This window comes from Miniopterus schreibersii, assembly GCF_964146895.1.
Source record: "Miniopterus schreibersii genome assembly, chromosome: 10".
Classification (NCBI taxonomy): Eukaryota; Metazoa; Chordata; class Mammalia; order Chiroptera; family Miniopteridae; genus Miniopterus; species Miniopterus schreibersii.
In genome coordinates, this window is record NC_138110.1 from 52,891,584 (window position 1) to 52,915,911 (window position 24,328).

The 24,328-nt window shown below is 37.5% G+C and overlaps 1 protein-coding gene across 1 annotated transcript in view; it reads right to left on the minus strand.

Moving 5' to 3' along the window:
* STK4 (serine/threonine kinase 4) overlaps positions 1-24,328 on the minus strand; it is an 86,402-nt gene that overhangs the window by 52,787 nt on the left and 9,287 nt on the right. Inside the window, exons 3-9 of the mRNA XM_081148554.1 lie at positions 21,516-21,644; positions 19,106-19,220; positions 16,420-16,584; positions 13,278-13,445; positions 11,315-11,452; positions 8,090-8,218; positions 7,287-7,473 (exon numbers count right to left, since the gene is read on the minus strand). Of these exons, the coding sequence (XP_081004680.1) occupies positions 7,287-7,473; positions 8,090-8,218; positions 11,315-11,452; positions 13,278-13,445; positions 16,420-16,584; positions 19,106-19,220; positions 21,516-21,644 (1,031 nt within the window). The remainder of the gene's footprint in view (positions 1-7,286; positions 7,474-8,089; positions 8,219-11,314; positions 11,453-13,277; positions 13,446-16,419; positions 16,585-19,105; positions 19,221-21,515; positions 21,645-24,328) is intronic.

The following is a 24,328-nucleotide window of genomic DNA, read 5'->3' on the forward strand; positions in this document are numbered from 1 at the left end:
AATCAATGGAAAAAGTATCCTCAAATGAGGATTAACTACCTAAATAAATAAATAAATAAAACCATATTGGAAGTCTTAGTAAGACCAAAAAATATATAAATATAAAGAGCAAAAAGAAAAACTAAGATTGTAATTCACAGACAATTAAGACTGCCTTCATAAACAAGTAAAAAAAAAATACCTCCAGGAAACCTAAAACAAATAAAACAATCCAAAAAGATCAATTTAACAAAAGATCTAAAACATTTTTGTGGATAAAATTACAAAGTTATCTAAAGATAGAAGAAACAAGCCAAACAGATGAAAAGATAAACCACGTTCATGAACAGGAAGAATTAACTTCATAAGGATGGCAAATCTGCCTAATTAATCTGTGTATTCAATGCAATTCAGTCAAAGTCCCAGTGCTATTTTATGAAATTTGTGGCTAAAAATTATATGGAAGACTAATGATCTAAATTTCAAGTAGTAATCTATGAGAAAGGAGAATTTTTTTAGATAGATGGTCAAAGAAGGCCTGAGAAGACAACAGAACCAAACATCTGAATGAAGGGAGAAAAAAAGTCTTTCAGATGGAAAGAATAAAAGTAGATAACTATAGTTCATATTGTAAACAAAAACAAGTGCCTGACAAATTAAATAAAGTCCTAAATGTGAAGAGTAAAACTTTACAACTTAATAGAAAAAAATATGAGACTATCAGACATCTAGGCAGCGAAGAATTTCTTAAAGAAGACACAAAAAGCATAGTGTATAAAAAAATTCAGACATATATGACTTCATGTCATATAAGGAAAGACCCTGCAAAATTAAAAGTACAAGTCACAAGCTGGGAAAAAATATTTACAATGCATAAAACTGACAAAACATTGGTATCTACATAAGAACTACAGCAAATCAGCACAAAAGCAAGCAAGCAAGCATTAGACTTTTTGTGTAGGCAACATGGAAGTGACTTAGATGAAAACCAAAGAGGCTAGGCAACAAAAACTATAAGTTGTCATTATTAATATTTATTTTGAGACATAAAATAATTTTCCCCAAGTCAGTTCCGCACAATAATTTGAAGTTTTATTTTTTAAGTTTATTCAATCACTTGGTTAGGGCCATTTTAGATGATGAGAGTTTCAAAACTATATGCATGGTACCATGATACATACAGAGAACATCAATTCTGGTTAAGAATTCTGAGAAATCTGGGAAGAGAGAAGAAAAGTTTAAACTATTCTGACAGGTTTTGTCTGGCTTCAGTCTTACTTGAACTTTGCCAAGTATGAAGTATCCAAACTCCTACCTACATAAAATAAAGACATTGCCCTAGTGTTGCTGTGGTTACTTAAAACAGATTTAAAAATAAATAATGGTGCTAATCTTGAAGAAAGCCTACCATAGAATGGAGATTTGTGAAGACAAATGGGAATGCATTTTTAACTCATAACCTATTACAGAGCTCCCTCTACTGGCCAAAGGAAGTATAATGATCCTAACACTGACAGGACCTCACATATCACTTCAGGAATATGTCCTTCTATTCTTGGGGCAAATAAAGTTCTTCTATAGACCTTATAAAAAAAACCACTTACATAAACAAATAGCAGACACCTTCCAAAGTCCTCACACTGACATTTTATCCAGATATGTGTTTCCAAAGTAGTGCGGGCCATGGTTTACCAATATGGTTCTTACAGGTGTTCTGGAGGTGTCCTATAAAGCAATCAAATCTCACCCCACTCTAATCTCCTTCCTCCAAATGCAATCTTATTCTTTACTGCAGATTCAGATATATACAATCAAAACATACTCCCTCATGTAACAACATCACTAACCTATCAACAGAGGCAGACGCCCTTTGAAAATCATCCACCCTCTGCTTCTGGAAATCCTGGGGAAACATGTAGAGAGACCCGTTATTCAAATAACCAGCAAGGACAGGTATGTTCATGTAGGCTGAGGCCTCCCAACATAGGACCTGTAACATGAGTCTTAGTCCTGTCCCTCAAAAACTTAATAAAGGGCTCTGCTGAGAAGCAGTATAATATAATGGTTAAGAGCATGAACTTTGAAATAAAAATATCTGGCATCCAGTCTTGGCTCTTCTATTACTATGTAATCATGACCAAGTAACTTAACCTCTCTGCAATTTAGTTTCTGTTCCCATAAAATTGGGGTGTGGGGGGACTATATGGCTGTATTTATCACACGGCATGGTTGTAATGATTAATATATGTGAAATGCTTATAAAGGATTAAGCATAGAGCCTGGTATATATTACGTTCCTAAACATTAATAATAATTATTAACAGTTATAATGTCTATCCTCCTGAGTATAATAAAGAAATAATTTATACATAGTAATTCTTTCTAAAAATAAATATCTCTGGAATCCAGAAGCCAGCACTAGTCTTACCATGAATTTTGGTAAGTTGTGTAGTATGGATCTAATGCCCATCCAAAACAAATCAGGAGTTTAATAGAGTGAAAGGAGCACAGACTCTCAAGTTCTTTCAATTCCCAGCTCCACTTCCTTGCTGTGTGACCGTGAGCAAATAACAGCCTCTCTGAGTCTGTTCCCTTATAGAGAAAAGTATACAAATATCATTGCTGTAGACAGGTCAAGATGACTGGAAGAGCTGAAGCACTAGAGGCCTGCCCCCCTTGCTCCAAACACATAGAAATTCAAGGTTAAAAAAAACAAAACAAACAAAAAAAAACCGTTGTAGTGTCTAAAACCAAGACAGAAAAATATGCAGATGGCAAAAGCAAGGAGGCCCATTGGGAAAACCAAACCATAGAGACTACTTTGAAGGCTGATGTGGGAACAGGAATTGGGATAAAGACAGGAGCCAAGACACATTGATAAAGGGGAGATAGAACTCAACTCCCAGCAGAAAAATAGGAGCCAAGACTCAAGGACATAGCTTAGGAATGGCTTCTGCCCATGTAAGGGAAAGAGTCAACTTCTAGAAATATAATTCCTGGGCTGTACCACACACATACTACGGAAATGAGAAATGATCTAAAGACTGCTCTGGAAAGAACCCCTGAGGGCCCCAACAAGGATGCCTAGTATTAGTCATGAGTTATATGATTCTTATAAATGCGTGGACTATTAGAGCTATAAGAAAAATACATAAGTTTAAAAAGTCTTTAGCCTTATGACCCAGCGATTCCACTTCTAGGAATATATATATTTTTAAAAACAGAAACACTGATTCGAAAGAATATATGTACCCCTATGCTCATTGCAGTGTTATTTACAATAGCCAAGATTTAGAAGCAGCCCAAGTGCCCATTAGTAAATGAGTGGATAAAAAAGCTGTGGGACATTTACACAATGGAATACTACTCCATCGTAAGGGAGGAAATCTCTTACCTTTTGTGACAGCATGGATGGGCCAAGAGAGCATCATGCTAAGTGAAATAAGCCATTCAGAGAACGACAAATACTATATGATTTCACTTATATGTGGAATCTAATGAACAAAATAAACAAACAAAATAGAAACAGACTCATACAGAAAACTGACAGCTATTAGAGGGGAGGAGTGCTGGGGGCTGGGTGAAAAAGGTGAAGGGATTAAGCAAAAAAACCCAACTCAAAGACACAGACACAGTATGGTTATTACCAGAGGGAAAGTGGGGTGGGGGAGGTAGAAGAGGGCAAAGGGGGGATAAGTGGTGATGGAAGGAGACTTGACTTTTGGTGGTGAACACACAATACACAGATGATGTGTTGGAGAACTGTACACCAGAAACCTATATAATTTTATTAACCAATCTCACCCCAATAAATTCAATAAACATTAAAAAATAAATAAAAAATAATTCTTTAATTTTACTGATTAGGGCACTGAGGCCCATACAAGGAAAGTGAGTTATCCAAAACAACACAGATAGTGTCTGAGTCAGGCTTAGTCAAAGAGTTTCCTTTAAATGTTTAAAAATCAATTCTGAAGAAATGATATAATGCTTAAGATTTGCTTTAAGTTAATCCAGCTTGTTACTTTCCTTGGGAGGGGGACTGAAATATGATGGGCAGTGAGTTAATCATTTTTGAAACTGGGTGATAGGTCCATTGGAGTCATGATATTATTCTGTGCAACTGTGTATGTTTTAATTTTCCATAATGAAAAGTTTAAATAACTCCTAAAATAATAAGAGGTAAAGATCTCAAAATAAGTGGTACATCTGTCAAACTTGTGACTCAAAAACTGGATTATAAGACGTGCAGCAGATTGCTTGTGAATTGAGTATATTTAATATCATTCAGCTGTGACTGTTGAAGTTTTTTTTAAATGTCTTTTTTATGACTATAATAAAAGATGCATTTTCTCATTAGGCATGCTAAAACTATCCAAGCTCAGAAACTGAACAAACAACCCATTGAATTAATTAGCACTTGAAAAATGAAAATTACATTAGGAACAAAATTAATTCTTTAAATTACAAAAGGCAGATCTGCCTGGCCAGTGTGGCTCAGTGGTTGAGCATCAACCCATGCACCAAGAGATCGAAGGTTCGATTCCTGGTCAGGGCACAGGCCCGGGTTGCAGGATTGACCCCCAGTAGGGGGCGTGCAGGAGGCAGCTGATCAATGACTCTCATCATTGATGTTTCTCTCTCTCTCCCTCTCCCTTCCTCTCTCTCTAAAATCAATAAAAAAAATATATTTTTTAAAAATTCAGATTTTTCCATAACCTGTGCATGCATAACACATGTTAATGGGTTAGCCTAGATATATTACACAGTGATTATAATCATCTGCATAATTAAAGCCCTTCAAACAAAAAGAAGATAGGGCACTCAGAGTCAAAGAAAACAATTAGAGGTCAGCAGCTTATTACTGCAAAACAAACCCTCCTAACAAATCACATGCGCTACTTAAAAAAAAAGAAAAACTAAATTTAGTTCATAGCATTCACTTGATAATTTATGTAACACCAAGCACAATATACCTAGGGTGCTTCAATCTTGAGTTTAGGAGATGAAACATACCCTAAGGTCACAGTAAGAACTTAAACTAGTAGGAAGTCACAATGTCATTTTGTAAATATCCATTTTTAAGGACATAAAAAGCAGTAAAAGGAGGAAGGGAGAAAAAGGATTCTTAAGACAATGCATAGTTTAAAGTCCTAATTTACAGGACACATTATGACATCAATAGTATTTGCAGAGGGATTTTATTTTTCTGAGAAACACTAGAAAATAATTTTGAAAAAAATTTAAATACCTATAATCCTATCACCAATAATAGCTACTTTTAATATTTGGTTTATTTCTCTCTAGGTTTTTTTTCCAGTCTTTTTTTATGTATATATTAACATATGACAATATATTTTTTTACTTTGGTAAAACTGGAGTCATGCTATAATTTTGATTCCTTCTTTTTCACTCAATAATATATCCTAAATATTTCCCCCAAAACAGGACTTTTAATGTTTTTGTATGGTGTAGTATTCCACCCAATAGTTGTATAATTTATTTGACCACGCATCTGCTACTAAACATTTAAATTAATCCAGCTTTCCCCCCCCCACACACAATTTTAAGTAACACATTTGAAAAGATTCTGGAACATAATTTGCCTATATCTGCAATTACTGTCTTGGGCCAGATTCCTAGAAGCGGAATTTACTGGGTGAATGGTTTGAACTTTTCGAACTCGACACATACTACATTCCAGACAAGCTATACGACTTACACACCCACCAGCAGTATTATTACTCTGTCCCATCTGCATGGTTCTGATTAGAGGCCAAACGCAGATGATGAGTGGGCCTTGGCCCCAAAACAAAACAAAAAGAAAACCTTTGCCCTTTAAAAACAAAGGGTTGATTATAAATATGAATACCTGAAAGGTGAAACTTAGAGGGGACTCCTAAGAACCACAGCCCAGGAACTGTCTGTTCCAGTCACAGTAAACCAGCTGCAGTTTCCCTGAACTCAGGGCCTTTCTCTTGCCTCTAGGAATTTGTGAGCATTACTCCCTCTCTGGAACATCTCCAACCCACCCTACTCACTTGCCAACCTGCCTGCCTTTCTTCTCCAGAAAATTTTCAGTAATCCCCAGTCTAAATTAAATACTCTTCCACTTTGCTTCAACACCACCCTACATTACCTCTATTTTAGAACTCATTTCATATACCAAAGTATAATTAATGGTCTGTCCCCTACACTAGATAGTGAGTTCCTTCAGGGCAAAGACTGTTCCTTCATTCCCTGTTGTAGTCTCGGCATCTACCAAAGTACCTGGGATACAATAGGCACTGAAGAAAAATTAATTAAATGAATTAATCAGTCATAAAGCAGAGGGTTTAGGGCAGGGGTTAGAGAACTTTTTCTGCCTGTAAAGGACCAGACAGCAAAAATTTCAGGCTTTGGGAGTCACATGGTCTCAGTCACAAATATTCAACTCTGCTTCTGTAGCACAAAAGCAGTCACAGACACTATGTAAATGAATGGACATGACTACGTTTCAATAAAACTTGGTCAAAACCAGGTGGCAGACGAGATTTGGCATGTGGACCATAGTTTGCCAATCCCTGGTTTAGAGGAAATGATGATGAAAAGATCATAGAGACTTTTAATGCTTTAAACCCATGCAAAGTTTAGGTTAAATTGTACTTACACAATCAATTATTATCACTTTATACTCTCAAATTCCTTTCCTCTGTGACTTGGTCTGTAATGCAGAGTAAGGGGAAGGGAAACAACTGAAGAAGGTAAGAGAGGGTGGCACCATCATGGTAGCTGAGCTCAGGTGTCAGGCCTCAGTCAGCGGCAAAGAAGGATCAGCAGGGTAAGAAGCAGAGACGGGCTATGCTTGAAGGGATTTGCCAGGGCTTTTAAATTTGTACAGTCATTCTGAATAGATTCACTGAGTATTGGTAAACCTAGGTTAGAAGCACAAAGTATTATGAAAATAGACTAAAGATATGTACAGTCAACAGGTCAGAATTTCAATAGCTCAGAATTATGCATCGAATCAATGTACGTGCTTGTCTCCACAGGTCCGGGAAAAGGAGGAAAAATGACATCATTCAATGACAGAATGGCCATGCAGGTTCAAAGTCAGGCCCTTCTCACTGCTGATGCTTCCCTGCCTCTGACTCCACCGCCAGCTTGCCCCTTCCCCAAACCCATGCCGTCCCCATAACCCTCCAGCACTTCTACTCTTGGCTGCAGTGACAGAAGAGGCCTCGAGACAGCCTGTGTGACCACGGCCCGTCTCCTCTGGGCCATGCACGGTCTGCCCAAGGAGTTACTACTCTTGATCAGAGCCTTACTTTTCATCGTCCCTTCCTCTTCCTCATCCTCTGCATTGATCACCATGGTGCCCAGCTGGGACGGCAATGTGTCACCGTGCTCAATCATAGTACTGGCTCCATCGCTCATGGTGCTGGCCACGCGGACGGTGCCCAGCTCGTCACCCGCTGCGCGAACCATCGTGCCAGAATCCAACTCATCCTCCTCCTGTAAAGGGGCAAAATCGCAAATTGAAGCTAATTGGATCAAAAGTGAGTTTTCTGAATTACTATCATCCAAATATTTCTGATTTGACACTTACTCAGGCTCTCAATCCACTTTGTAGAACTGAGAGCACTTATTTAAGCCAAGAACATAAATTTAGCCACGTGAGAGTAGTGTGTCTAACCCTAAAGGGCCCACTCCCTCTTCCCCTTCTTAATAGTTTTGCAACATAGATCTAAGGAGCTCAGGTGCACACTCTTGGAATCTCAGGGTTGTGGGGGAGTCTCTAAGTGTAAAATCTACATATTTAGTATGAATCCTTGATTCCCCAAAAGGACACGGAAAAACCAAGTCTCAGACTTGAGCGTTCTCTTTCCCGAATAAAAAAGTTACACCGAATAAAAGATAAAATTTGAAAGTGTCTTAGGAAGCACTGTGAGAAGAGCACGCACAGAAGAAGCCAGCCTCTGGTGAGCCTTGGTCAAGGACAGGACAGACACATGTAAGAGGAGTCTCCAGCTCCAGGCTGATCCCACACCTACACGTCTTACCTGGCAGCTTGGCAATCAGAATAACAAGCATTAATGCCTGAGGCCCCCAAACCAGGCCTGCCACTCACTGAGTTTTCTTCATCCTCCTGGTCCACTTCCCGCTGCTGGGCTTCCTGGCGTTTCAATTTCACATCCATTGCTTCGTTAATTAAGTCCCGCAGTATAGACACTCCTTTGGCACTCTTGACAAATGGGTGCTTAAACAAGAAAGCGACAGATGCTGAGGACAGTTTATATGTACCAGTGCCAAAACAGTGCCTGGCACACAGCAGGTAACTGATATTTGTTAAATCAGTCATTGAATCTAATCTTTCTTATTCTGCTTTGGACAAAGACTAAACCACACTTGCTTTATAACTGAGCAGATGCACATTCAGGCTTCGCCCATCTCTTTTGGCCTGGTTGGAATTGTCTCCTCTCTTTCTCTCTGCCAAATCTAGAGATTTGCAACAGGGTGGTATCACCTCCTGGAGGAAGTTTTGTAGTGTTGGGAGCGTATAGTTACAATGCTTGAAGAATACAAACAGCATGGGAGGGGAGGGGAGGCAGGGGCACTACAATCCTGCAAAGTGGAACACTCCGCACAACACCACACTGTAGCACATTCCGCACACCTTTCAATGTCTCAAAGTACATGTATGCTCTGGTAACTAATACTGAAAACTTTTTCCAGGGATAAGCAAATGATCTAGTAATTTGGGAGGTAAGCTTGGAGTGGGGGCTTAAATGAAATAAAGACACTGTTTAGAAATTACTGATTAACTTACCCTGCTTATTCTTTCTATTCAATGTACTACAGCATTTCTGACTATGTATTTAGGTAAAAACAAATTTAGTGTAAAAGTGTAGTTACCGCAGAAATACTAAAACTAGTCACAAAGACACTTGAAACACAGGAATATTGCTGAATTTCATTTCTAAAAATGAAGTTTTTAAATTTTATTTATTTAATATATTTTCATTAATTTCACAGAGAGGAAGGGAGAGATAGATAGAAACATCAGTGATGAGAGAGAGTCACTGATTGGCTGCTTCCTGCACGCCCCCTGCCGGGAATTGAACCCAGATCTCCTGGGTCATAGGTTGATGCTCAACTGCCAAGCCATGCCGGCTGGGCAAAATGAAGTTTTTTTAATATTAAAACCAACAACCAAAATATCCTTCAATAGGGGATTGGATAAAGAGAATATGGCACATACATACGATGGAATACTCAGCCATAAGAAAAGATAAAATACTGCCACTTGTGACTACATGAGAATATTATGCTAAGTGAAATAAGAAACTGAAACTCATGGGCACAGACAACAGTGTGGTGGTTACACGAGAGAAGGCCGTGTGATAGGGTGGAGGGAAGGGAGGGCCTAATATATGGTGACTGAAAATGTTTTGATTTTGGGTAGTGGAGACACAGTATAATATACAGATATTGTATCATAGAAATGTACACTTGAAACCTATACAATCCTATTAACTAATGCCACCCCAATAAACTTAATTTTTTAAAAGAATAAATAAATATTAATGCCATCTTACATTTTTGTTGTTTGTAGCACAACTGTAAGAAATCTATGTGAAAGTTACATGTGAAAATTCTTTGGGGGGTGGTGCCTATTGTTTTCCAAACTTATTCTGATGTTGTTTCCAGAGTCTCTCTTTGTAATCCATTCTCTATTCTCTACCACCCATCAAAGGATATGGTCTCCAAGTTCTTTGTAAATACTTTATAGATTGAAAGTATGCCTCAACATGTAGTGAGTTCACAATACAGGAGATATCCTTTTCCATAAAACTTTATCAGTGCCCCAGCCAGGCAGGAAAAGAATTTTCCACTACACTTAGAAATAAGACCCAACTTGTTTGCAAGAATATTATATTTCCTGTTGTCTCCACTTGGAAAGCTTGTAAAATCATTTCCCTCCTCTTATCACATATAAGTATGGTCTGCTATTACCATTAGTTTTATGCAAGTGCCCACCCATTCATATTCCTGTATTTCATGAATAGAATGGTTTCTGTTCTTGTTACTGCTCTTAAATCTAAATTCTTTCATGAAGACAAGTACAGGTCTCTAACTACTTCATTATGTCTGTAAGTTGTGTAAGGCTGGACCACTTCTATATTGACAAATATATTATTTTATTATAAATTATTATCTTTATATGTCTCCATAATATCATAGACATTATACTGATTCTTTTTAAATTACGGCCATAAATAGGTTTATTTTCTATGAGTTTCATTCCAGAAGTAATGAGTGTTAAAAAATACATATATATATCTATAGGGTGTCCCCCCAAAATGTACACACACACTTTGAATAATTATAAAGACAGAGTTTATTAAAATACATTTCATTTTCAAAATTGAGCTATCAGCTGTTAAAGTGTGTATATATATTTTTTGGGACACCCTGTATATATGGAGTCGATATGGTTGAAGACCACTGGCCTAGCCCAATGTAACAGCAAATATTTATCAAATCCATCCCATACTATCTTTAATACGTGTAAAGCATTGTTCAAAGTTACACATACCACTCAACCATCACAACTTATGAGACAGGTACTTTATCTCCATTTTATAAATAAGAAAATTAACATAACAGAGAGTCTATGTTACTTGCCTAAGGTCATAAAGTTAGTAAACAGGGAGTCGGGATTCAAACCTGGGCAGTCTGAACTCCAGAATCCCAGCTCCTAATCACTGAGCACACTTCCTGCCAAATCCCACCCATCCTTCAAGGTCCAGGCAGAGAGTACCTCCTCTAGGAAAGCATTCCTGGTATCTCCAATCCAAAGTGGCCTCCTTCCACCCTGAGCTATAATAGCACCTACTATTAATCTCAGTTCTTTGCCAGAATTGGGTGGCACTCCTGCTTTGGAATAAGAAAGACCTAAGTTCTAATCTCAGCTCTGCTTTTACCAGCTGAGTATCTCAAAATGAGCTAACCTCTCTAAGCTTCCATTTTCTCACCTACAAAAATGAAATAATATCCATCCCTCACAGGGTCTATGCAATGATTAAATGATATAACATGTGAAAGTACCCAGCACACAGCAGGTACTCACTAAATGTCAATTTCCATTCTCTAATCCCACAGAGCCTTGTATTTTTTTGCCATATTGTCTTGTTCAATGATTTAACATTCTTTTCTACTCAGTTAGATCCAAACCTCCTGAGGAGCAAGAAATGTCTTATACTTCTTTACCATCTCCACGTAGGTGGGTTAACAGCATGTTTTGGTTGGCATGTGAACAAAATACAGAGGGAGCACCTCAGGTGATTCATACCTGTAGGAGTTGAGTGGCTGTGGCTCTCTGCTCAGGGCTCTTTACAAGACACTGCTTCACAAAATCCATGAAGTTATCTGACCACAGTTCTGGTTTTCGGAATGTGGGAGGAGGGTTGGTAGGAATCATAAAGATTGCCTGGTTAAAAAAAAAAAAAAGATTTGGTAAAATAAAAGTGATGCTCTAATAAAAAAGTAACTAGAAATATATTTGAAGTTTGATAAAATGATTTTTCTCTTATCCACTGAACAGCCCACCCAAATTCCACAAGTCTAAGTACTTAAAGTAAGAAGTGTGACAATTAAAGGACATGATATAACTCGCCCTCTCCCTCCCCTCCCTCTTCTTCTCCCCCTTGTTCCCCAAAACCTCACAATATCCAAGCTTTTTTTCCTAAAGATTTTTAAAAATTGATTTTTAGAGAGAGAGCAATGGAGAGGGAGGGAAGGAGGGAGGAAGAGAGAGAGAGAGAGAGAGAGAGAGAGAAACATCAATGTGACAATAAAACATTGATTGGCTACCTCCTGCAGGCCCCCTACCAGGGATGCAGCCCAAAACCCAGGCATGTGACCTGACTGGGAGTCAAACTGGCAACCTTTTGGTACACGGGTTGACTCCCAACCAACTTAGCCACACCAGCCAGAGCCCACCAAGCTTTTTAAAATTTCTGTTAACCACGGTACATTGCCGTTCAAAGTGAAAAGGCAAGACCTAAGAGCATCAATATCCTGAAGATAAAATCTCAGCCCCACAGCTATCAAATTTCCCTCCTCCCTGAAGGTTACCACCACTACTGGCTGTAAGCAGTTACTGCAAGGAGACCATAAACTCAGAAGTCCCCAAAGTCACAAGGGATTCAATCACTTCTAAGCCAAGACAATTCAACATACTTGGGGGAAAATTGGCCCATTACATTGCAGTTAGTTAAAAAAAATCAAAAAACTATTACTTATTGAGTTTCAAATAAAAGAGCCACAGTTAAAAAACAAACAAAAAAAACACACAAAACTCTTTGCAATAATCAGCTTAAATTATAGTCTTTAAATCTAAAAATATAACCAGTAAATCATCCTACCCTTCTCCACTTCTGCCCTTCCCAAAAGAGGGAAGTTTATCTTCGGGCCCATGAATACTTTTTAAAAAAACTGTTAAGTCTTTCAATAGGAGAACTAATTAATCAGAGAAGAGGAGGAGCTGGGTTGGGAGGTATGAAGAATATAAAGTCCCTGAGGAAGGGTCGAAGTCTTGTAACAGTGCTGTGGTGAGGGGTCCTGGGAGGAGGGTGGTAGTAAAGCCTGGAAACCCCCTTAGGGTGTTTCAGTGGAGAGTAAACCTATGGGTTCTTAACACTCTAGAAGTAGATGGAGGTTGGCAAGTAGAGCCTCCAGATGAAGAGAGGCTGGTGATCTACAAACCAGAACTTACAATTTTAAATACATGCAAGGGCAAGGCAGGAAAAAGACAACATAAACCAGGCTGGGTACTAGTGACATGAGTTCAAAAAAATAGTTTGCTTTCCTCTTACCACTACTATAAGACAAACATTAGAGAAAACACTGCAGTAAGTGACAACTGATACTTGGTAAAAAAGAAATCGTGGAGACTGATAAGAGTGGAAAGCCACAGGAGAAAACCACTACTCGGTGCCAGTCAGTGCTGCTATATTAAAATGTGAGCACTGAAACTAAAAAAATATACATTGCACAAGTCAAACCAAGCATTTCTGTGGCCCATGTCCTGCCTAGGGCTATCGATACACAGCTTCTGGAATGATGAGGGGTAAGTTATACTTTAATTAGAGACTGCAACTAGTGGAAGTGTATCATCTGGAGTCTAGACTGACACTTAATAATATATAATTAATCCATTTATCATTTGGTACCTAACCAAGTAAGTCATTTAACTAACTTTCTAATGATGACCAATAACTAACCACCCACTGGTTTCCCATCCACTTCCTTACCCTCATTGGATGGATATCGGCATATGGGGGCTTCCCTTCAGCCATTTCTATGGCAGTTATTCCCAATGACCAGATGTCTGCCACACAGTTGTACCCAATTTCCTGAATCACTTCTGGAGCCATCCAAAATGGTGTTCCTATTACTGTATTTCGCTTGGCCATGGTATCCTAAAATAGAAGAGAGAGAATACTAAGCATTAAAACTATTATGACAAAGACTATACTCACGGCATGACCAAGCAAGTCACACAAAAAAATTCAAACGACCTAGAGACAAAAGATTCTCAGTCAGTTACTAAAACACAAAAAAATAACAATCAATTAATAAACCACTAAAATAAGATTGACAAAAATTAAAAAGATTACTAATAACTAGTGTTGACAAGAGCTTAAAAATTATGCACCAAAATACACTGGTACAGCGTTCAGTAAGCAATTTGGCATTATTTATTAAACTTAAATGTCTATATCCTTTGATTCAAATTTATTTCTGGAGATGTATCTTATGTGTAGGTACCCCACAATATACAGGGGGGAGGTAGGTTTACTGTTGTGAGTACATGAAAGACAGAGTTTACTCTTGTGTTATTTATTATTGTATAATTTTCCAAATGAACAACTATAAAAGCCTACTTTTGTCCCACTCTGTGTGCACAAGTATTGTAGGAATATTTGTAATATGGGAAGAAAAAGGAAATAACCCAAATGACCATCTAAAAGAGGGAAGTTAAAAACAATAAATATCCATACAATGAAATACCACATTAAAAAAAAGAGAGATCTTGGCTGGCATGGCTCAGTGGTTGAGCATCGACCTATGATCCAGGAGATCGCGGTTCGATTCCTGGTCAGGGCACATGCCCGGGTTGCGGGCTCGATCCCCAGCAGGGGTGTGCAGGAGGCAGCCGATCAACAACTTTCATCACTGATGTTTCTCTCTCTCTCTCCCTCTCCCTCTCCCTTCCTTGCTCTGAAGTCAATAAAAATACATTTTTTTTAAAAAGAGAGAGATAAATACATTTTTCTGGCATGTAAAAAATGTACAAGGTATATTGTGAAGCAAAAAAAACAGGTTACAAAATTAGATATAATATAGCCTGTTTTTGTAAAAGAAAAATAATGAAACAACTAGTAATAATAAATATTGTTGTTATATGGATAGCAAAAAAAAAAAAAGAAAAATCTCAAGTAACATGCACCCAATTATTAACATCAATTATATCTAGAAGTTAGAATTACTAAGGACTGCTTTCCACCCCATATACTTCTGTAACACACTATGGTTTACATGAGCATGTATTACATGTGCAATCAGAAAATTAAAAAAAGAAAATTATATATGCATATATGCATGTATATATATAATTTTAAATAATACACATTTTACATAATGTATATATACAGTGGTACCTCGGTTTTCGAATGTCTCCATTGACGAACATTTCGGGTTACAAGCATCGTAAACCCGGCAGTAAATGCTTCAGTTTTCAACGCTTCTCAGAAGTCGAACATGCCACACGGCTTCCGCTGAGGGCAAGATCCTGAGGCCCAGCTGTCGGCTGTTGAGCCGTCGGTTTTCGAACATTTCAGAACTCGAATGGGCTTCCGGAACGGATTACATTCGGAAACCGAGGTACCACTGTATATTTTTACATAATATATACATATATGTAAAGTCTCAGTTTGGGGATTAAAGCAGTATATATAAATATAGTACACATGGGCAAATAACTACTTACAGACTTCCCCAGAGTGGCATGGACCTAATGAAAGAGAATCTTTCTAGAATTCTTATATTTTAGAAAGAGAAGGATTTTAAACAACTAAGTATGTAACAGGACTTTCCAAAATCATCATCCACGTTCCTTCTGAAATGCCTGTAGCTTAAGTTAGGTTATGCCAGTCAGGAGCAAATGATAGGTAATATTTTTAAATCGATCTCACTTTTTCAGTCCTACATAAAAAATTAACACAGGAACTATCTTACTGCTTAGTCATTTCCTTTGCTCTGAAACTTGAAATCTGCAAGGGTATTTTCAAACGGTGGTAGTCAAAATTGTTTTCAAGGATTACAACTAGAAATGAATATTTGGATAACCATAAATTTTTTGAAAACTAAGAGTAACGAGAGGATACTAAACCAACTAGATCAGTGGAAAATATTAAGTCCAGAAACAGATTAACATGTTCCAGGTAGATTTAAAATAAAAAATAAATTAAAACATAATATCAGCTCTAAAAAAGCAAACAAACAAAATATATCTATATAGTCTACCATTCAAGAAAACTGTTTGATATATAACTTTGTTGCAAATTTTAGTATACACCTGTCCAGAACTGTTCTTATTTTTCTACATATATTTCACATATACTTATATATTTTACAAAAGCGGACAACTCTAGACTTCCTGTTTTGAAAACACGGGTTTCTGCGTTGCCAGGCACTGGTGAGGCAGAAGGAGAATCAAGAGACTGTGCCCTGGAACCGAATGGGGACAGTGTTTTCAGTAACTGCCAACTGCTACCTAGATGTCTTACTCAAGTAAAGCAGTTTGCATTTAATTTTTCTTCCTTTTATAAATATAAGGATGCAGCCCAATAGAATTTAAACTTCTACTCTGTCATTTCTTGTTTTATATTTTATTTTTATCAAAGTTAACTAAAGTTAGACTATGGAACCTGAACTCCAGGAAAGGATCTAAAATAATCTACTAGCTCTTTGATAACCTATTGGTACATTCTATGATTTTTTTTTACTAATGCAATTAAATCAAGTATTATATTTTAAAAATAAATAAGGAATTCCTTCTCAGGACAGCTGAAAGTTACCAGTACAAGTAGCATTTTTTTGTTGTTGTTGTTAATCCTCACCCGAGGATACTTTTTCCACTGATTTTTAAAGAGAGTAGAAGGGAGAGAGGGAGGGGGAGGGGAAAAGAGAGAGAGAGAGAGAAACATCAATGTGAGAGAGACACATGGATTGGTTGCCTCCCACACGTGCCCAACCAGGGCAGAGGAACAAACCTGCAACCCAGGTACGTACCCTTGACCAGGAATCGAACCCTTAACCCTTCAGTGCGCAAGCTGACGCTCTAACCACTGAGCCACACTGGCCAGGGCAACAAGTAACATTTTTACTTACTGTAAGCTGACCTGCTACCCCAAAATCTGCAAGTTTTGCATGTCCTTCGGTGTTTAACAAAATATTTCCTGCCTTGATATCTCGGTGTATTTTTCTCATAAAATGAAGGTATTCCAGGCCCTTAAGCGTTGATTGTAATATTGTAGCTATTTCATCTTCTGTTAACTAAAAAAGAATGAGAAGTCAAAATTCCATCAGTTTATATCAGCACATTCAAAAAAGGGAGGAAAAAAGATTCAAACTCCTTTCCTACAATATAAATATAAGATCTAACTCAACATGTAAACAGCATTTGATAGCTTATACTACCATTGCTACACTCCCAAAGTTATATTTCCAGCCCAGATCACTTCCCAAACATGAGATTCGTACATCTGCCTACACAACATCTCTAATGAATACCTAACAAGTATTATAAACATGTCAAACTCAGATTCTTTATTTCTGCCACCAGCCTACTCCTCTCCTTACCACCCATCCAACCTATTCTAGTCTTCCCAGTCTCTTCTCTCAGTAAAAGGCAATTTCATTCTTCCAGTTGTTTTGGCCAAAAACCTTGGTGTCATCCTTGGCTTTCCTGTCTTCAAAATGTATTCAAACATATTCTTTGTAATCATCCTGGTCCAAGCTACCACCATGTCCTGCCTGAACTATTCTAATAATTTCCTAACAGGTCTCATTGTTTCTGCCCTTGACCCTCTACAATGTATTTTCCACACAGAAGCCATAAAGAACCTTTTAAAATGTAAGCCAGATCCACTCAAAATCCCAATGGCTTCCTAAGTCACTACAAATTAAAGCCAGTCCTCATCAAGGTCTTACATGACCTGGTTCCCAGCTACCTTCAGCTTCTACCACTTTCTACCTCGCCATCTAGGCTTCCTTGATGTTCCTCGAACACTCTCAGCACACTCCCACTTCTGGGCCTTTTCACCAGCTGTTCTCTCTGCCTACAATGCTCTTCATCCAGATTTCTGTATGACTTGCCCCCTCACTTCACTGTGTCTGTCTCTCACGTTACCTCATCAGAAAACCAGAGAGGCCTTCCCTTGCTCCCTCCATTCCTAGGCCATTCATTCTCTATTCCTTTATCCTACCTTATTGGTCAGTGCAGCATTATTACCATCTAACATATTATACATTATTTGTGCACCTATTTATGTAATGCCTTCCCTATTGGAAACATACACTGCATTTAAAAATGTCTTTGATCTGTCTACTACTGTATCCCTAGCACCAAGAAAGCCACCTGACACACAGTAGGGTCCTGAAAAAAACATTTGTTGAATGATATGAACACATAAAAAAATGCTAGAGACTGACATATCTGATCAGTCCTGGTCCTAAACAAAATCAATCCACAAGTTCTCACTCAGTTCCCCTTATGACAAATAACTCACAATCAGAAGGGAGCACATTGTGGTGCAAAAAAATACAGGAATAGAAAGGCCTTTTACTCTTGTCTCTATTTTTCAGCTGTGATTTAACCTAGTTATCAAACTTCTCTTAGTCTTTTTTTTTTTTCTCAGTTTCTCAATCTATGAAATAAAAATATCACTTTTCTTCAAGAGTGTCATAAAAATGAAATAAGGCATGTCAGGACCCAGTAACTACTACACTATCAACCCATCAACAAATATTTAAGAAGCATCTATTATGAGCCAGGCACTATGCTAATAACATTAAAAATCACTAACAATTACAAAGCATTTCATCTATACTAGCCAACAATTTTGTAATATCATTTAATCCTTATAATAATCAAATGAGGTATGTACTATTATTATCATCACCATTTTCTAGATGAAGCTGAAGCACAAATTAAGTAATTTGTGCCAAAAGTCACAGAGCTAATAAATAATACAGCTTGCACTGAAGTCCAAGCAAGCACTATTGCAGGGTAGCAAGCTAAAATTTGTGGTACCTTCTGTGGCCAAAGGGAACAAAGCTCATCACTTGCTTCCTGGCTCCTTATTCTAAACAGCTGAGCTAATCACTATAGTATTGCTGCCCAAAGAAATATTTGTGAGCCACAAGTACAACTTTTAATTTTCTAGTAGCCAAATTTAAAAACCAAAAAAATAGCAAGCAAAATTAATTCTGATAATATATTTTACTTAACCATATGTATCTAAACTATTATCATTCCAACATGAGTTTAATATAAAAATTTAAAAATTTTTTACATTCCTTTTCTGTAATAATTCTTCCAAATCTGGTGTATATTTTATACTTACAACATATCTCAATTCAGACAAGCCATATTTCAAGTCCTCAATAACCATATGTGGCTAGTGATTATCATGCAATCATAGTAACAGCAAATCATCTTTCACAGAAAGTATTCTCGGATTAATAGGATATAGAGGAAGTTAATCTGTGAACATTGTGGGAAGGAGAAGAAAACTAAACCCAAATTGAAACATTTAAAATTTATTGCTTAAGGACTGGATAGTCATTTTTTTCCTAATACGAAATAAGCAAAGTATATAAGTATCATTAGATTGAATTGTTGTCAAAACTGTCGCATTTAAGAGACATCAAAGAGCAAGGAGGGGAAAGGAACCACCATGGAAAGGGGAAAATCTGACAGTCACCTCTGCCAGAGTGCACATAATAAGAGGCAGAAAAAAGAAGATGGTTCTAGAGACTAGCTCAGTGGCAATATTCTAGAAAGTATACTTACTGTTTTATTTCGTAATCGAATGATATCAGATACGGAACCAGCCCCACAGTACTCCATAACGATCCACAAGTCTGTGTTCTTAAAATAACTGCCGTAATATTTGACTACATGAGGACTAGAGAGAGAGAGACAATACAAATTAGTGGGAAAGTCTACAAACATCTCATGCTGTTAAACACCTGAAAAATTTCTCTGCTCAAAAGAACAAGTATTCATATTTATGGTTAAAATGGACACCTTCCTGATAAGAATGTAAATTAGTATAACTTTCCTGGAGGGCAGTAAATAACAAAAGTGGAAAAAATGTATGGGTCCTTTAACCCAGCATTTCTAAGTCTACAATTCATTCTAAAAAAATAAGTTAGATATTCAAAAAGAAATGATTACCATTATAGTACCATTTATAAAACTGAAAATGTAGATACCATCTAAATGTCCAACATTAGAGTTTAGTTAAAAAATGATGATATATACATATAATGAAATAACCACGAATCCATGGAAAATGTTACAGAATACTTGATAAAGCATGAGATTTCCTGTTCTCTCTCTCTCTCTCTCACACACACACACAGATGGGAGATTATATAATAGTAAGCATAGTGAAGCTCCAAAAAGAGAGATGGAAGGATACGTATACCAAGTAGTTAACAATAATTATTTCTCCAAAGGGAAAAGTGACTTTATTTCCTTCTTTTTATTTGAATTTTTCCAAGAAGTCACAAAAAACCCACTATCGTCTATTAAAAAGGGAAAATTTGGGGTTTCAAGCCCAATGAAGGGAGATACCAAACAAGGAATTTCAGAGTAAAGTCAAACATCCCATTAAAATGAAATAATTTGCCATCTGAGAGCTACGAGCTTTAACTGGCTAGATTATTATCAGGGCTAAATAATGTTGCATAATAACTGAAGATGCTAAAACCAACTGGGATTAACTCTCACACTTTCAAGTCCCTTCATCCTTGGGAAACATGCCAATGACAAGGACAGCAGGAAAAACTCCCCCATCAGTGAATATTAATGAAGAAATGGATGAGTAAGTCTCTTAAAGTACGTATCACCACACTTGCTCACCCCTTCCCTAAATTCCTGGGGTATTTACAGCTGCTACGAGGCACTTACTGCCAGGTACTTCCTGCCGGAACACACTCTATGCATCTTGTATTTTCAGCTAGATTTCCCTGTACATTTATATGACTGGCCTGTCCGATCAGCCTACTCCCACAGGGTGAGAACTCGGCCGTGTATTTCTTTGTATTCCTTACAGTACTTAGCACAGAGTAGGCTCTTCGAAATATCTCTTCTCTAATTACAGACATTTGTATACCGTTTGAAACACAGCTCTTGCATAGTTGCTCAAAAGTGCCAAAGTCCCAATATGCCAACTGGAAAGAGCTCCCATAATGTATCTTACGGGGGAGGAAAATCAACCCTGCTACCTTATTCTGGTCAAGCCAATCAAGAAATAAGAGGTTTTTATCTCATGTTGAGTAACCTGCAACGTATAGCGCATAAAAGAAAGGGAGGGAAGGAGAAGAGATACGACTGCATTTATGAGTCTGTGAGACTTAAGGGCTCCTGGGCAAATTTCCTAGCAGGCAGCTCCCCCTGCCCTAATGCTGAAGCTTCACAAAAGAAACAGGAGGTACCAAGTTGATCTGCCGATCAAAAGAGCTTCGGAAGAACGAATGCGGCCTCAAGTGCAAACTTTCTTGCTCTCCTTTCAACTCCCTAGGGCTGGCATTGCCCCTAAGTCTGTGTTTCTCCCATATCTAAACGGTGCCGGGGAAGCCTGGTCCATCCCTGTGACCACCCATGCTGTCACGGAACTTCAGGGCACACCACGTGCTTTTCTGCGGTTGCATGTTGCCTGACTTCCTGCTACAGCATTTGACAAACTTAGTTCCTCAAAAATAAAATACTTAAGTACTCTTAGCTTGAAAAATTTCTTAAAAATATAAAGAAAGGAAGAGCAAGACAAAAATAAGTACTCTCTTTTAACAGATCTGTATATTCTAAGGGTTCTAAAGCCAAAAGCATTTGAATTATCTCTTCTTAACTGTCTCTGTAGAAATGTTTTCTCAATAGGAAGTAAGATATCATTAAAAAAAAAAAAGCCCACACCACCTTCTCGCTCTCTGTCTCTTCTTCCTAGTTTTGAAAAGGGCTTACTGAAAAAACAAAACAAAAAACTACGCAGAAATAGAAACTATAAAGTTTGGCTACTAAAACACAAACTTTTTCATCATATTTTTTCCCTGGGGAAAAAAAACATTCATTGTGATTCCATGAAGCTCTCTCGTCTGCAAAACATCTAAGTAAATACAACTCTAGGCATCAAACTATTTAAATAATCACGGCAAATTCAAAACCATGTTCTCGCCAAAGTAATACCACATGCCTTTACCTGTCACATTGCTGCATTATAGAGATTTCTTTGATTATCTCCTGCAGGTCTGATTCCACAGGAACTTGCTTAATAGCCACAACCTGACCGGTCTCTTTATGAATAGCTTTGTATACGCTGCCATAGGACCTATAGTTGGAGGAAGGAAAACATTTATAAAGTCAAAGCAAGCCAAGACATAAAAGTGGTAAAACACAAGCAACTTACAATTCTAATTTATATGTCTAAGTGCCTAATACATATATACTTAGCTATATTTGCAAAATTGAGATAGCTAAGGTACTTGGCGGGGGGGGGGGGGGGGGAGAGAATTGCCATTAAGAGAACTACCACAAAATCGCCTCTTAAAAACTTGACACTTAAATTTTACTAAATGTGTTAGCATGAAGTAATTATTATAGTAGCTCCACTGAATGCCTGATGTCTGCCAGAAGCTGTGCATCATCTCAGTTCATCCTTACAAACAACAATGAAGGGGTCATCATCTCTATTTCACAGGTAAATGTAAAAAGGCTTAGAGGGAATACATGACTTGGCCAAGGTTACGTAAGTGATAAGTAAGTGTCCAGAATTTGAATCCAGTTGTGACTAAATACAAAGCCTATGCTCACTCCACATCTATACTGGGTCACAGAAGTGGAAGTCTTTGTTTCCTTGTGTTCACTCTAGTACCAAGAACTCTTTCATTCCTTGCTCCTCTTACTTGCAATAAAGCTTAAAGCACTACAGAAATGAATTAAAGATCTAAGTCTCTTTAAAGCCAGTATCAGGTGAACAGAGCACATATTCTTTTTGCCTTTTACTCCATCTTCTAAGGGATTATTACCAAAATAAAGAAAAAGCATATGTATTCATTATATTTGGAGGCTACAAGAGTATTAGATTTAGAATCTAAAGACCTAGGATTTAAGTCCTACCACCAAATTTACAGATAGTTTTAACCCTGTTGTACCTCAATTTTCTCATCTGTAAAATGAAAACACAAACTATTTTACAAGACAATTGTGATGGTCAAATGACATGCCATCATCATTTTAAATAGACTGTATCTTCACTGCAATTCTGATGGTTGTCAGTGAAATAATGAGAAAACTGTCTTTCATGTTTCCCAAATACACCTGCTTCTTCATATTCTCTTGATAAGAAAAGATCAAAATAACAGTGTGACCTATATCAAAGTAGCTAAGTGCTCTAAGCTGCCAAAACTGTACTCAAGAATCATTTCAACGTCTTTTTAAAAATCTATGCAAAACACATAAAAAATTTCCACTCCATCAGAATCCCTCATGTCGACAAAACTAGTATTGTGACTCTTAAATGTTACAGAAACTTTTTTTTATAAGAGTAAAGCAACCATTGACCACATGGAGAAGACCCTTCTTCCTTGCTAAGGTAATCCTCTGATTTGTTGGGGTGGGGAACACCTTGTTCCAGGGGATAAAGCTCAGTGGTCCGAGCCAGCCACAACAATCTTATTTCCTTCAGTCAATGATCTAGTTCTGGACAATGAAATTTGAGGGGAATTCTGCTGAAGGGTTTCTGATAAGACTTTCTTCCCAGGTAAGAGAGAAGCACACAAGGCCCATTTTTACTTGCTACTTCCTTTCCTGCTTTGGTTACTGTCATATGAGGCATGATGCTTGAAACTAATGTGGTCATCTTGAAACTATGAGAATTACACAAATGCCAAATCATTATTCAAGCCAATTAACCATTCTGGAATCTTTCACCTCCAGATTTATTAGTTATTAAATGCCCTTATTGATTCACCACTGTTAGTTGGGTATTCTGTCACTTTTATCCAAAGTTATTCTTGATACGCTAATTCCTATATGTGTGAAAATGCCTTTATTTCACCTTCATTTTGGAATGAGTTTTGCTGGACACAGAATTCTTCTTTGACAATAGCTTTCCCTCAGCATTTTTACTGCAATTTTCCAGGTTCTATTGCTGTTCAGAAGTCAGCTATCATCAGATTATCATTTTTCACAGGTAATCTCTCTCTACATAGCTTTTAAGATTTCCTCTTCATCCTTAATATTCTACCATTTTACTATAATTTAACTAGCAGTCCATTTATTTGGCATTTCATAAACTTCTTCAATCTGAAGGCATATGTCTTTCTTCAAGTCTGGAGAAGTCTCAACATTATCTCTTTATTTCCTCTTTATCTCTTCTAATATGTCGTTCTAAAATTCCTCTTGGACCTGTATTGGACCTCCTGAATCCATGCTGTCTTCCTGTTTTCTAACACTGTATTTCTGTCCTGCATTTTGTGATTGGTTTCACTTCTCTCTTCCAATTCACAAATTCTCTTTTCAGCTTCTCTAGTTTACTGTTTATCCAATTTATTAGGCCTTTAGAACTACAATAGTTGTTGTTTTCTTATCAAGATTCCCAATTTTTTGTTATTCATGGAGCTGACTAATCGTGTAAATAATCTGGTATTCTTTTAAGGATGTTATTCCCTTCTTTTCTCTTTTTGAAAATCATAAACAAATATGTTAAATCTCTTTCCAGACTGCTCCATTATTTCTACTTCCTCAGGTGTGAATTCTCCCATTTGTTAGGTCTGGTGATTCTCTCATGGCTGTGGATTTGCTTGTATGAGTTTCCTTTTATCTTGAATGATTTTCTTCTATATAATGCTCACTGTCATGAGCACTCCATGACATCATGATGGTTTCATAGTTCCCTCAGCCCGGTCATCCAGATTTTGTATTAGAAGTTTGGGGGCTTTGCCCCTCGAGAGACCACACCTGAATGCAGTCCAGGCCCATTTCCTACCATCAGACCAGCATCTCCCCTTTCTC